The 12462-nt window shown below is 37.5% G+C and overlaps 1 protein-coding gene across 1 annotated transcript; it reads left to right on the plus strand.

Annotated features, from left to right (window-relative positions):
- Positions 1-62: 62 nt before the first annotated feature.
- LOC140148681 (large ribosomal subunit protein mL46-like) lies at positions 63-9603 on the plus strand. Its single transcript, XM_072170717.1, has 6 exons — positions 63-175; positions 4441-4663; positions 5316-5449; positions 7093-7235; positions 7926-8063; positions 8603-9603. Exons 1-6 carry the CDS (start codon positions 91-93, stop codon positions 8828-8830), a joined length of 951 nt encoding a protein of 316 aa, XP_072026818.1. The 5' UTR covers positions 63-90; the 3' UTR covers positions 8831-9603.
- The last annotated feature ends 2859 nt before the right edge of the window (positions 9604-12462 follow it).

Genomic DNA, 12462 nt, shown 5'->3' on the forward strand with positions numbered 1-12462 from the left:
GATATCTAAATTAAAGAATTGTGTTTAATGTACATATAAAAAAATATATTATTGCCACCAAGGTCGGAGGTCATATAGGCAGACGACAAAATGGCGGCTCACATGGGACAATTCGTCCGAAAATTACCAAACATTTTACCACTATTTAGCAGGCATGCGGTTACAAAAGTTAGAGGTAAATGTAAACAATTAATTTGTTGATTCTTGGAGCGTATTTTGCGTTAAATCAAATGTGTCAAATACTCATGTGACCAGCTTTTTTAAGCACGTACATCCCCGGGACGTACATGTGTATTTGGTTTTTTTTGCAAACATGCACAGCAGGGGAAGGAGGTCATGGAGGTAGGTATGCCCACATTGCTTATTATAGAGGGCCTCCTTCAACTCCCAACTGTGACCACTGAAATGGCTTAACTGTGTAATCCCCATAGGAAAATACAAAAAATTGAAATTTGGACACCAGAATTACGTAGAAAGTCAAAAAATGTTGATTGATTGGTATATCTTTTTTATTTTAGTCCGAATAATCAGACCCAGAAGCAGAACAAAATATTAATTTCTGATATGATCGTGTTCTGGGTCTGAACTGTTGATGCCAAATTGGACAAAAGAAGCACAGTTTTTTTTATCCCCTATTCATGTTGTGTGAATCACTCTACTACATCATGTATTCTTCTTCTTCTTCTTCTTGGATACTGCTTATGCCTTAACGTCCCAAGTGGAATAAGGCAAGCAGGAATTTGCGCATGCGTGTGATTTTCTTAGTCTCTTATGTTACTTTCCTTTGCTTTGAAGTAGCTGTGTAGTGCTTCCTTGAATTGTTCAGTGCTGGTGATTTCAGTTATGTTGTGTGGGAGGTCATTCCAGTCTCTCACAGTTCTCGGCACATATGAGAACTTGTAAATGTCGGTGCGTGTTTGGTGCTGGGTGAATGATCGTGTATTAGATCGCCGAGTAAGCCGTTGAGCCGGTAACAAATACGAGTGAACTGGCAGTGCCAGGTGGCCCCCTATTGTGGATAGGGATGTTCATAAAATTTTGAAGTTCAATATTTTTAGCTGAAAGTTCTTTAATTTGAAAGAGAATTAAATTACCTAAACAATAAGGGGTCAATCATGTTTCTAGTGCATATACTTTTGAAGTTACAGACAAAAATAGTGTCATCAAATTGCCCAAAATTTTGTGTGTGAAATTGTGACAGCAGGCACATGTACAATGCACACTACTGTATGTGACCCCAGATGACCTCCTATTCTTTACTGTAAGAAAGCTGTTTTGGATGGTCTTGATTTACACACAAATTGCTTTTGAGCTAAATCGAGCGTCGACTTGGTGGAACATGGATTGCACTATGTGATAGTTTATGAATCCAGTATCATGCCAGCAGTGTTCGAATTAAGCAATTTTTTGAGGTTGTCCGCCGGACAACCTCAAAAAAATTTTTGGTTGTCCGAAAATATTTTTGGTTGTCCGAAATTTTAATGAACTTTTTAAGCCTAAAGTTGCAAGTTTAAAACATACACTGCCGCCAAATAATTCACACATCACACACTTTCCCCAAACTCACCTTGTAGCTAATAAAATATCAAATATATCCAAGAAAAAACAAGTTGTACGTTCATCAATTATTTATCATCAATAAATCCATGTTTGTGCCGTATTTTATGCTTAAAGTCCGTCAGAATTCATGATTGTTTTCAAGAAGTCAAGATTTTAATATGCCCACGCAAAATTCTCCATTGAAATATACCTCATTAATTATTCATGAGCTCATAGGGAAATCCCCCAAAGAGACAATGGGTGTTTTGAAACAGATCTGATCTGAATATTTTTTATGCACATTATAATTGCCTCGTGTCTTATAATAATATCATCAATCACTTAGCAACGGTCAGAGGTCAGATTTTTTGCCTGGGTTTTTGCTGACAGCCAGTTTTTCTTTAGACATGATTTTACTATTGCAAGAGCTTGACAGATTCGGGAACCATGCTAGCCCTCGACCGCCCATGTGTCAAAATGCCCAAACCAGCTGTTTACATTTGGATGCACATGTCCAAGGTTGGGTATTTATAAAATACTGGCTACAATGGGTGTTTTTTACTGCATTGGTCATGATTTCTTCTGAAAATTTCAAGATGATAATACAATGCATTTTATATTAAGCTTATTCAGTAACAGTGGTGCACATTTTTATGGTTGTAACTTGTAATCCAGACTTGTAATCGAATGCAAAGGACTGAACTTCCCCGATGCATAAACTTTTTTTCCGATATCGAGGGGCTCGATAAAGTAAACAGATATGGCTGCGATTGAGTTTCGCAGCTCATGGGTTGTGGAACCACGTTTAAATTCACGTTTATTTTATTCAAAAATAGTTTCACATTTTAAATATTACCATCGGCTAAAAGATACTCGTATAAAGGTGAGTTTTGGCTACAGATTTATGGTTGTCCGGCGGACAACCGAATCAGTATTTTTGGTTGTCCGGCGACTTTTTTAGTTGTCCCGGGCGAACGGACAACCAAAATTTCGAACGCTGCATGCCAGTACCAACATATTAAGTCAACATCACTTAGGTTTTGGTTGTCAAAATTAATTTTTAGTGATTTTCTCCATTGAGCCCCACAGTAAAGCCACTTTTGGACCGTACATGCACATTCCACTTCCCTATGGACGAATAGCGCCACCTATAGTGTGTGATGTGAGCTAGCCTATTGTGGACCATCCTTTTGATACAAGTGACTAGTGCCGTATTACACTGCCTTTCGTATTCGCAGAGGAGGACAATTTCGACCTCCTCGTTTGTTTACAAACAGAGAGGTAGACAAAGGGCCTGTCAAAAATGGCTTGTGGCAAGTTACTGCCCCCATGCCTCAATTGGACCCGTGCCCCCCCATGCTATGCCCCAGCCCCCAATCAGACCCGATGCCCCCCAATCATGGTTGGTGCCCCCAATGTGATGACCCATGCTGCACAGGGTTCGAATTCGTTAAAAAAAATTGCGTAGCAGTTTTTGGCTAATCCATCATAATCAGGATACTTCCATTATACTAAAGCACTCTAAAAAGTGCTATGCAAATGCAAAATTGGGTAGCAGTTACTTCAAAATGGGGAGCAAACTGCTATGCGATACAGCCGAATTCGAACCCTGATGCTGCAGCAGCTATGCCACTGCCCCTAGTGTTTTTAATTTATGCAAAGTTATAATTTGTATTCATGGTCACATTTTTAAGTTGGTTCCCCCCAAAAGGTGGATTTATCACCTTTTCGGTGAGTTGTGTTGAATGTGTCCCTCATTAAAAGATGTTATCAGCATAGCAGGGATGCACATTTGTGCTTAAATGAGAGCCTATTTATTTATCTAAAAGTACCACAAACAAAAAAATAAGTCATGCACACCAATTAATTACAGCAGCTAATTAGCCAGGGTGGATGAGGAGGTTGTGCAGGAAACCCTGGCTAAAAACTAATCGCTGTAGCTCAGTGATCATGTTATTAATTTAGCTGTTTGAGTTGTCTTTCAAAATATCCAGGCAAGATTGATTATTCTATTATTGAATGTCAGACAATAAAGCTTGTATTACTATTCACACAGTCTCAATAGAATTGATATAACTCAATGATTAGTCCGAATCGACTCGTATTCCTGAAGCACATATAATTGGATTGATATGAATTGTGTGACCCGACCATGCTCCTATTATAGCTACATAGGCCTACATGTATGCTGGTGTGTTTACTATTGATATGATAAAATCTCAAATCCTTGAAAATAATCGTTATTTTTGCTATTTGAACAAACTTTTGTAAGTCTTGCACATGAATATAGGTGTTGAAAGAATATGATAACCTTTACTTTGAGTATTGAATTCCCCGCTTGCGTCTCGAAAATAAAAACTGACAAAAACAAAAAACGCTTTGTCCACATTTAAAGTGAATGCATTGAACGGAGGTATCATTCATGAGTGCACAGATCGAAGCTATTAATATTATAGGGATATGATCTACGGTACTACTAGAGAGGCCCTAGGTGCTGACTGCTGATTATTACGTAAATGAAGTGTCAGGGCTCGAAAAAATGTTAATTTCCCGGGAAGCAAGCTAAATTTCCCACAATTTATAGCATGTTTTTATATATACAAAAAAGACACAATTTCCTCCAAATACCAGAATTTCCTCCAAACACCAACATTTCCTGGGAATGAGCTTCCCCAATTCCCCACTTTTTCGAGCCATGTGAAGTGTTCACAATCACAAGCCGCTTGTCTATCCAGAACTTTGTTTCAAGACTCAGAGCCTTTTTTTGTGGAAATAATGAAATTTTTTAAATAATGAAAATTTCATGCGGTAGGTTTCAAAGCATGCGAGCGGTGGACGCAAATCTAAAACTTTAGCGAGTAATTATTTTGGACTAACTAACTTTGCCTTTTTTATTTACAGGACCTGGGTTTTGCATCAACCATCAATGTATAAAATTAGTGCACTCAAATCCAGCAGAAGCAGTTAGGCAATATCAGTTAATGGCTGCAGTATGTCTTGAACGTTATCCAGTTGTCTCCAATCAATTAGATGAAGTTGAGAGAGAGTATCAGGATTTGATTGACCAGGAAGAATTAGAAGAAAGTTATTTATCAGAGCATGAAATCAAAGTGGCTCATGAAATGTAAGTTTTTAGATATAAACGTTGTGACATTTAGAAGTAGGAAGTGTCATACAAGAATCCTTTGTGCATTATCAGGATTTGATTGACCAGGAAGAATTAGAAGAAAGTTATTTATCAGAGCATGAAATCAAAGTGGCTCATGAAATGTAAGTTTTTAGATATAAACGTTGTGACATTTAGAAGTAGGAAGTGTCATACAAGAATCCTTTGTGCATTATCAGGATTTGATTGACCAGGAAGAATTAGAAGAAAGTTATTTATCAGAGCATGAAATCAAAGTGGCTCATGAAATGTAAGTTTTTAGATATAAACGTTGTGACATTTAGAAGTAGGAAGTGTCATACAAGAATCCTTTGTGCATTATATGTAATACTATTTTGCAAAGACCTTTTGCACTGGCCGGCCGCTTGTCCTGATCATCGCATAAAAAATTAGGTCACGTCTGCATCACACCATACTATGCAGGCTTGTGTAGCCTGCTTGTTATTAGGTGGGTGCCACTATGATGATGATGTGATTTGCCAATCAAAGAGTCTGTGCAAAATACTGAAGTGCTAAAAACAAACCCAGTAGATCTTTATACCATTCAAGTCAATATTTTATATAAATCTTGTGTAATATATTCAAATTCATGTACTAATTCTTCTTACAGAGATTTGTTAGAAAGGAAAAAGAAAGGCTTAATGGACGAGGAAGGAGCAGAGGTGGCTGATATGAGTACCTTGGAAGCAGAGGACAAGGCAAAGGCTGAACTAGAGTCATTTGAAGCTGCAAATACAATTACAGGTCAGCTGAATAGATTTCACTTCTTCACACCATGGCTGTATTATACATGTACTTGATAGATCTCATAAATAATTTATTACAGTGCAGTCATTTGTACAGTGATAAATGTAAAATTATGTAATGGTTGCAATGGGCATTGCACTCATGCAGTCCCAACTTTAATCAAACAAACAAAAACAGACATAAATTAAATCATGCTTGATTCTACCTTGAGGTCATTAAATCTAATGTATGCACAAGTGGCCGATTGCTGTATTGCTTCTGCTTCTGCTTCTGCTTTCCGCTACATTTTGTAACCAGACGAGGAGAACTCTTGAACCTAGAGTTAATGAGTGTATTTTTTAAGTACAGTCAACAGTACCGGGATGATCCCCTGCTCTTTTCGAATAGCCTGTGACATTCTTTAACGTGCACACTACATTAATGTGAGAAAATATGCATGTACGGGACCGACAGCTTAAAGTGCCCTCCGAAGCACTAAGCAAGTAGAGTGAAGTGTCTTGCGCAAGGACACAAAGAGCCAGCCAAGCTCGGGTGGACCTGGGATTCGAACCCTTGACCCTTGGATTCACAGTCCAACGCCTTAACTGCTAGGCCACGCTCCCCTCTCTCTTTTGGCTGAGGTTCAAGGTTTATCTCTGTGTAAGGTTGTGGTCACATATTTTCAAGGTAACAATTTGAGACTAAGGGATTGCAATCAAACTGTTGTAGTGTAATGGGCTATGCCAGTTGAAATATACACAATACATAAGACATGACCTTAATCATCCACACAGGAAGAGTGAATTTCAAATTGGGTTTACCTGCATGGGTGACTGCGACTCTTTGAAATATATGTCCTTATTATATGGCGATTGAGATCATGTCTTCCATAGGGTGTATATGGATTTCAACTGTAATAGCCCAGTATGTATGTACGTAAAGAAGAAATGAGGAAATGTTGTGGATGTATAGCTTTGTTTGTCTACAAGATCTTGTATATATCAGCTCCAGCATATTTAAATACACTTGTAGAACTGTATTCACCAGCTTGTAACCTCCGTTCTGCTACAAAAGTACTTCTTCAAGAAACAGTTGCCAGAAACTAGTGGGGCAGCAGATCATTTCATGTTTCAGCTGCAAACATTTGGAACAATCTGCCATTTTCGGTTCGCTCTGCCAAGAACTTGTGTAGTATCAAAACAAATTTGAAAACACATTTGTTCCAAAATGCTTTTAATTGACTCTATGCATATCATGAACTATACAACACTGATGAACTGTTTTGGTATTAATTGTTATAATATGTTTTTATCATTGTACATTGGTTGTTTTTTGCAAAGCGCCATGAGCGTCTCTCGACGGATACCGGAGCTTTATTAAGTGTACATTATTATTATTATTTTACATACTGTCCATATGCCTGTGAAATAAATGTTTACAAAAGTGAAGGTCAACTAAGTGTACATAATAACCAGGGACAGGCGATTTGCCCGGAAAAAAATAGCAAATTGCGCGGAATTTTTTTTTTCAGTACAAATCAGGTATACCTAAATTGCGCGGAAAGAAAGTTCCGCGCAAATCGCCTGTCCCTGATAATAACTTGTGATGTGACCTGTAGCTGTTGTATTATTACCCTAAAATATTTTCTGTAACCTATACAGAAGCTGACAAGAAGAATGATGTAAGAAGTTTAGACAGACAACTTCATGACAGATTAGTGTTGCTTACAAAATGCAAGCTTGGTAAAGACAAGGTATGGATGATGCCACAGGGTAATTGGAAAGAAGGAGAATCACTGCAAGAGGTATGTCAAACTGGTTGCATACTACACATTGTAATTTCTTTCTTTGTCCTTAAGGGGTGGGGTATGAACGTTTAGACAGTATTTATTGTGGGACATTAGAGCACATCAGACATATCGAATTGCATTCTGAATACGAAGAATGTCCTGATGATATCAAATAATTTAGATTTTTTGAAATTCGCAATGTAATACACATTTTATGGCAAATGATGAAAAATCAATATTTTTGATATTTAACAGTACTCAAAGTAAACTTTTTAAATCTGATGATTTACACTTAAAGTGTATGTAGGTGGGATGAAAAGCCGACAATCAATTGAAAATTTTATCCTTATACTTAACACTCGGAAATCACATTTTCTACTGTTTTATAACCAATTATCAAAATCGACATAAAATATTACATTTATGAGCAAACTCATAGCCTACCAAATTGTGAATGTTTCAATTTTGTGACTGAAAGTGTAAGAAATCATTTCTCCTCAAATTTCAAAACTATTAAAATTTCATTTTTATTAGCAGTTATTAACTAACTAAAGGATTACTATTGCTATCACTATCTTTGTCTAGTATTCACAGCACACAGAAAACATCAGTAGTACTATTAGTTTTTTAACTTAAAAGTTATTTGCCATTCTAATTTGGTAATCATAATTACTAGATAATTCATCCATTTTGTTTAATTTTCAGACTGCAGAGAGGGTGTTAAGGGCGCATAGCAACTCTGACAATCTTGAATTCAAAGTGATGAATAGAATTCCATGTGGGTTTTTCAAGTATAAGTTTCCCAAGGCAGTACAGGAAGAATCAGGCAAAGTTGGAGCTAAGGTAAACCCCTATGAAAATGGACTGAGGCATGTTACATTCAAATTGAATTTGCAAAACAAATCATGTATGTCATCGCATTGTCTGAGGACAAAGGACATTCCTGTACTGTACATGCAATGTGATATCATATACATTTCTCAGTTCATTTGTGGCAAATCTTAACTCTGGTATTTATTAAAAGATGGGTTCTCATTGTATTTACGCAAAATGCACCGCCATGGGTTTTCATATTTTCACAGCCTTAGCTGAATTTCACTGTAGCCTCTGGCAGCAAAAACTCAGAATGGTACATCTGATGTCATCATTCAGGGGTGATGGTTGGTTGACTCTGAATGTAAAATTGACTCCTTCACACCCCTTTCAAAGTATCTTGCATCCCGGTCAAGGATTTTGATCTTGTCCAAATCAACTTGGACAAATGGACAATGAGTAAGCAGAAATACGATCTAAAAAGCAGGGGAGGGGGACTTCTGAAATAGGAAACCCTTGTGCAGTATTGCCTCATAGAATGTAAATTATATTTATTTTGCTATTCACAGGTGTTCTTCATGAAAGCAAGGCATATAGAAGGTGACTTCCAACTAAACAAGGACATGGCAGATGATTATGTGTGGGTTACACGCAATGAACTGGACAAATATGTCGTTCCAAGCTATGGCCATGAGGTCAAGAAATTTGTTGCTAATCTATTAATTGAGCTACCTATACAAGACATTGAGGAGGAGCTTCCAAGGGATACGCCTTCTGCTATGGGCTCATCAAATTAAAATGTATGCATTGTCGGTACACCGAGATATGCCATCTAAACAACATTGGGACTCTTTGGGAGTATTAAAAGAGCATTTCATGGCTTTTTTGCAGCAGGTTATACTCTTTTGAATTATGTGGTTCTGCAGTGAACACAACACTTTGGTTTGTGATATTAGGGTGTAATGATTTTTTATATTCATGCAATATTGTAGCATTTGTTGAGGACACCCTCAAATTCTGATTTTACACCGTTGTAATGTGCATAACATAATTGACGCATTAATAAAGGGTCCACAAGACTTTTTAGATAAGTTTTAACAAATATTTTGTAGAAAGTTTATTGCTAGCACATTTTGTTTGGCACACCTGGTGCAATTTACAAGTCACCAGGGATGTAAGTTTTCAGGTTTTTTTGTAGTCAAGATTTACGCAGTTTCTTTTATTTTCAGCCTGTTTTATGCCATTTTGGTCATTTTCACACTCTTTTTTAGATTTTTGTCAAAAGTGGACTTTTATCTCAGAGTCGCACACCGCTGTGTTCAGTCAATGTCAATGGCACAATAGGTGAGAAGATGCATTTTTGACTTTGCACTTTGGTCCATTCCCCTCTCAAACAATCCAGTAGGCCTGAGCTATTCATGTGTTACATTCTGCCAGAGAAGATGAAAATAGATCTTTTTTTGATTCTGCATGCTTTGTGAGTTGAATAAACCAAAATGCAACTTTCAAAACTGCATCTTTTCTTACCTAATGAGCTATTGTGACCAAATGCAAGGATGTGTGACATTGTAAATTGATGTGTAAAACAAATAGGCTACCAATAACTTTTTATAATTGTTTATCTTTGAAAATAAAAAATTGATTTAAAAAGCCTTAGGGAGAACTTGTGGACCTTTAGAAATCAAAGTGGTTGTTATTGCTATTCATAAGAACAGACAAACACTGTGCAGAAATGTAAAACTTCTGACATAATTTTACATTTCTCACACTATGCTCGTGTCCATGTTGTCGGCGGAAAACCAGTACCTTCTTTCCTATCTTCTTTTTTTTTGTATAATAAACTCATAATTAAATCACAGAAAACAATCTGTGCAGTAATAGCTGCAACATTAATCTATAGTAAATTGCTGTAAACCTTTCATTAGAGCATACTGAGCTACAGATGTTGCATATTCACTGTTGCGCACTTGTCTCTGATAGGCTGCTGACACAGTCTGCTGTGTATTAAATCCCTGAACTGTGCTATGTAAGCTCCCAACATTGTGGAAGTATTATGTGCTCTCATCCAAAGTTTACAGCAATTTGCTATAGGGCTGGGTGGGATTGGTGTATGTTCACACCATTTCACAAGATACAGTTGGGTAATACGTCTTCTGGGCAAGAGCTTAGGCAGCCAGCCGTGTGGGGGTGTTTACACACCCAAATTTTTTAATTACACACCCAGATTTTGCCCACATGGCAGATACTTTGTACACAAGTCTTAAATTTACACACCCAGTTTTTTTTAATTTACACACCCAAACCTTCAAATCCTGCCTAAGACCCTGCTTCTGGGTAAGTCACAAATTCAAAGCTGTTTTACACATGGTGGAACTTTGAATGGCAATTGATAGTAAATTACAATTAATTAAATTCAGTAACCCATCAGTGAAGTGGAGATTATTAGCTTTGATATGATTGAGTTTATAGGTACCATAGAACTATGTGAGCACACTGTCAAGTAGTTTATTTATTTTCCTATTAAGTCTGGGTACCTATATTGAGTGATCTGCACTCACTAGTACAAAAGTGTGTTTCAATGCAGATACAATAAATGAGTTGCATAACATAGTTGACTAATAAATTTGAACACTAGGGTCATTTCCAGTGTGGTATAGTTGAGCCCATATGCAGGGAACCAAGTTAATATGGCCCTCTACTACTCAAAGAATTTCTCTTTATGGGGACTAATAATTTATCAGTTTTCTGGGGTTATTTAGAAAATACAGAAATGAATTGCCCCATCACCTAGCAAGAGACTAGTGCTTATGTCTGGCGACCAAATCTTTGGAACAAAGGTGAGACACCAAAATCATTAAAACTAGACAATCTTAAGCATACTAGTAAAATTGCACCCAGCTGAAAGTATGTTGACCGTTGTCACATTTCTGCCCATAGTGTCATAACTAAAGGTGCAGATAGGGCAAACTATTCATTTTTGGATTCCTTATGACCAGACAAGTAATTTGTTGTATTTGTTTTAAGAATTGGGATATTTAATAATTTGACCCGTTTGACCTTAATTGACCAAAACATTTTGAAGGCGGCAGCCCACGCCAAATTTGTTCAGTACCCTTCTAGACTGGTTCTATTTTGGAAATAATTATGTGCTTAAGGATCAAGCAGCAAGTTTGCGTAAAAGCTGCCAACCCAATTATTTTGATTAATTCTGGTATGCTGAATTCAAAGATGTTGTCTGCCAAGCTATATTGGAACCCTGTGATCCTAAAAAAGACCCCTCCCCTCCCAAACTCCCTACATGATCATACAGGGGGTAAAAATTAAAAATGCTCCAAATTTACTGAAAAACATGTCAAATTATTTGTCTGGGTGCAAGGTCAATTTGCATTTTATACAGTGGTGAAAAATTACAGTTCCTCCGATTTTCGTAAAAATGGGCGCAAGTTCAAGGGATTCAGGAAAAGAATACTACAGTTTTTACTTCTGCAATGTCAAGTTTAGAAGATGGTTGATAAATAAATACCAATTCCATTGAATCCTGTGGAATTATACATATATCTTTTGATTCTTTGCTGTGTAAGGGGCTGTGCAATAATTATCAGCTCCCCCAGGGGGTAAAATTTTCGAACGGCTCGCCAAAAATCGCTTGCCCCCCCCCCCTCTCGGCCCGCCAAAAATCGCCCCCCCTCTCGGCCCGCCAAAAATTCTTTGCCCCCCTTGAACATGCCAAATTTTGGGATCCCAAATTCCAAACTTTAAATGGTATAGATGTATGTTGCGAGCAGGAAAATTTGCATATTTAAGCGTTTCCGTACCGTTTTCCTAAGCCTTTTTAAAGCATTTTATTAAAAAGGCGCCCCATGAATCGTATGCAAAAATCGCTTGCCCCCCCTCTCGGCTTGCCAAAAATTGCTTGCCCCCCTTTCGTCTCGCCCAAAATTTCTTGCCCCCCCCAGGGCTCATAATTATTGCACAGCCCCTAACATGTTAACTAGACATCGCAGATAGTGCAATCTATCTTTTTCTGAAACCTCTGAACAATTTGCCAACTTTGACCCATGGATACACAAGCAAATCGACCTGTGCTTCATAACTTAGCGTTAGGTCATACGCGCACAAACATTACATTTCTGCAATCCGTGGGGTCAGATGCATAATTTGACATGTTTGAAAGTGTTATTGGAATAAAATTAATTAATTTTTGCCCCTATACGATTCTATGGGGTAATTTGGGGGTCCCAGGCTCAAAATATTGCTTGGCACACAACAGATTCGAGTTCAACATACTCAAATTAACACAAATAAGCTAGTTGCAAACTTGCCGCTAGGAACACGATTTTTTCAAACATGCAATTATTTTATTCAGACATGCCAAAAACACTTTCAAAACCTGTTCCAAAGATTTGGTAGCTAGACATTAGCACTGGTC

The sequence above is a fragment of the Amphiura filiformis genome, chromosome 3, assembly GCF_039555335.1.
Source record: "Amphiura filiformis chromosome 3, Afil_fr2py, whole genome shotgun sequence".
Classification (NCBI taxonomy): Eukaryota; Metazoa; Echinodermata; class Ophiuroidea; order Amphilepidida; family Amphiuridae; genus Amphiura; species Amphiura filiformis.

Bases quoted from the DNA above. Each gene is read 5' to 3' on its own strand.
- LOC140148681 (XM_072170717.1), top strand. From the start codon at position 91: ATGGCGGCTCACATGGGACAATTCGTCCGAAAATTACCAAACATTTTA. The intron at 176-4,440 runs GTAAATGTAAAC...TTTTATTTACAG, and splicing joins TGCGGTTACAAAAGTTAGAG to GACCTGGGTTTTGCATCAAC. The intron at 4,664-5,315 runs GTAAGTTTTTAG...TTCTTCTTACAG, and splicing joins ATCAAAGTGGCTCATGAAAT to AGATTTGTTAGAAAGGAAAA.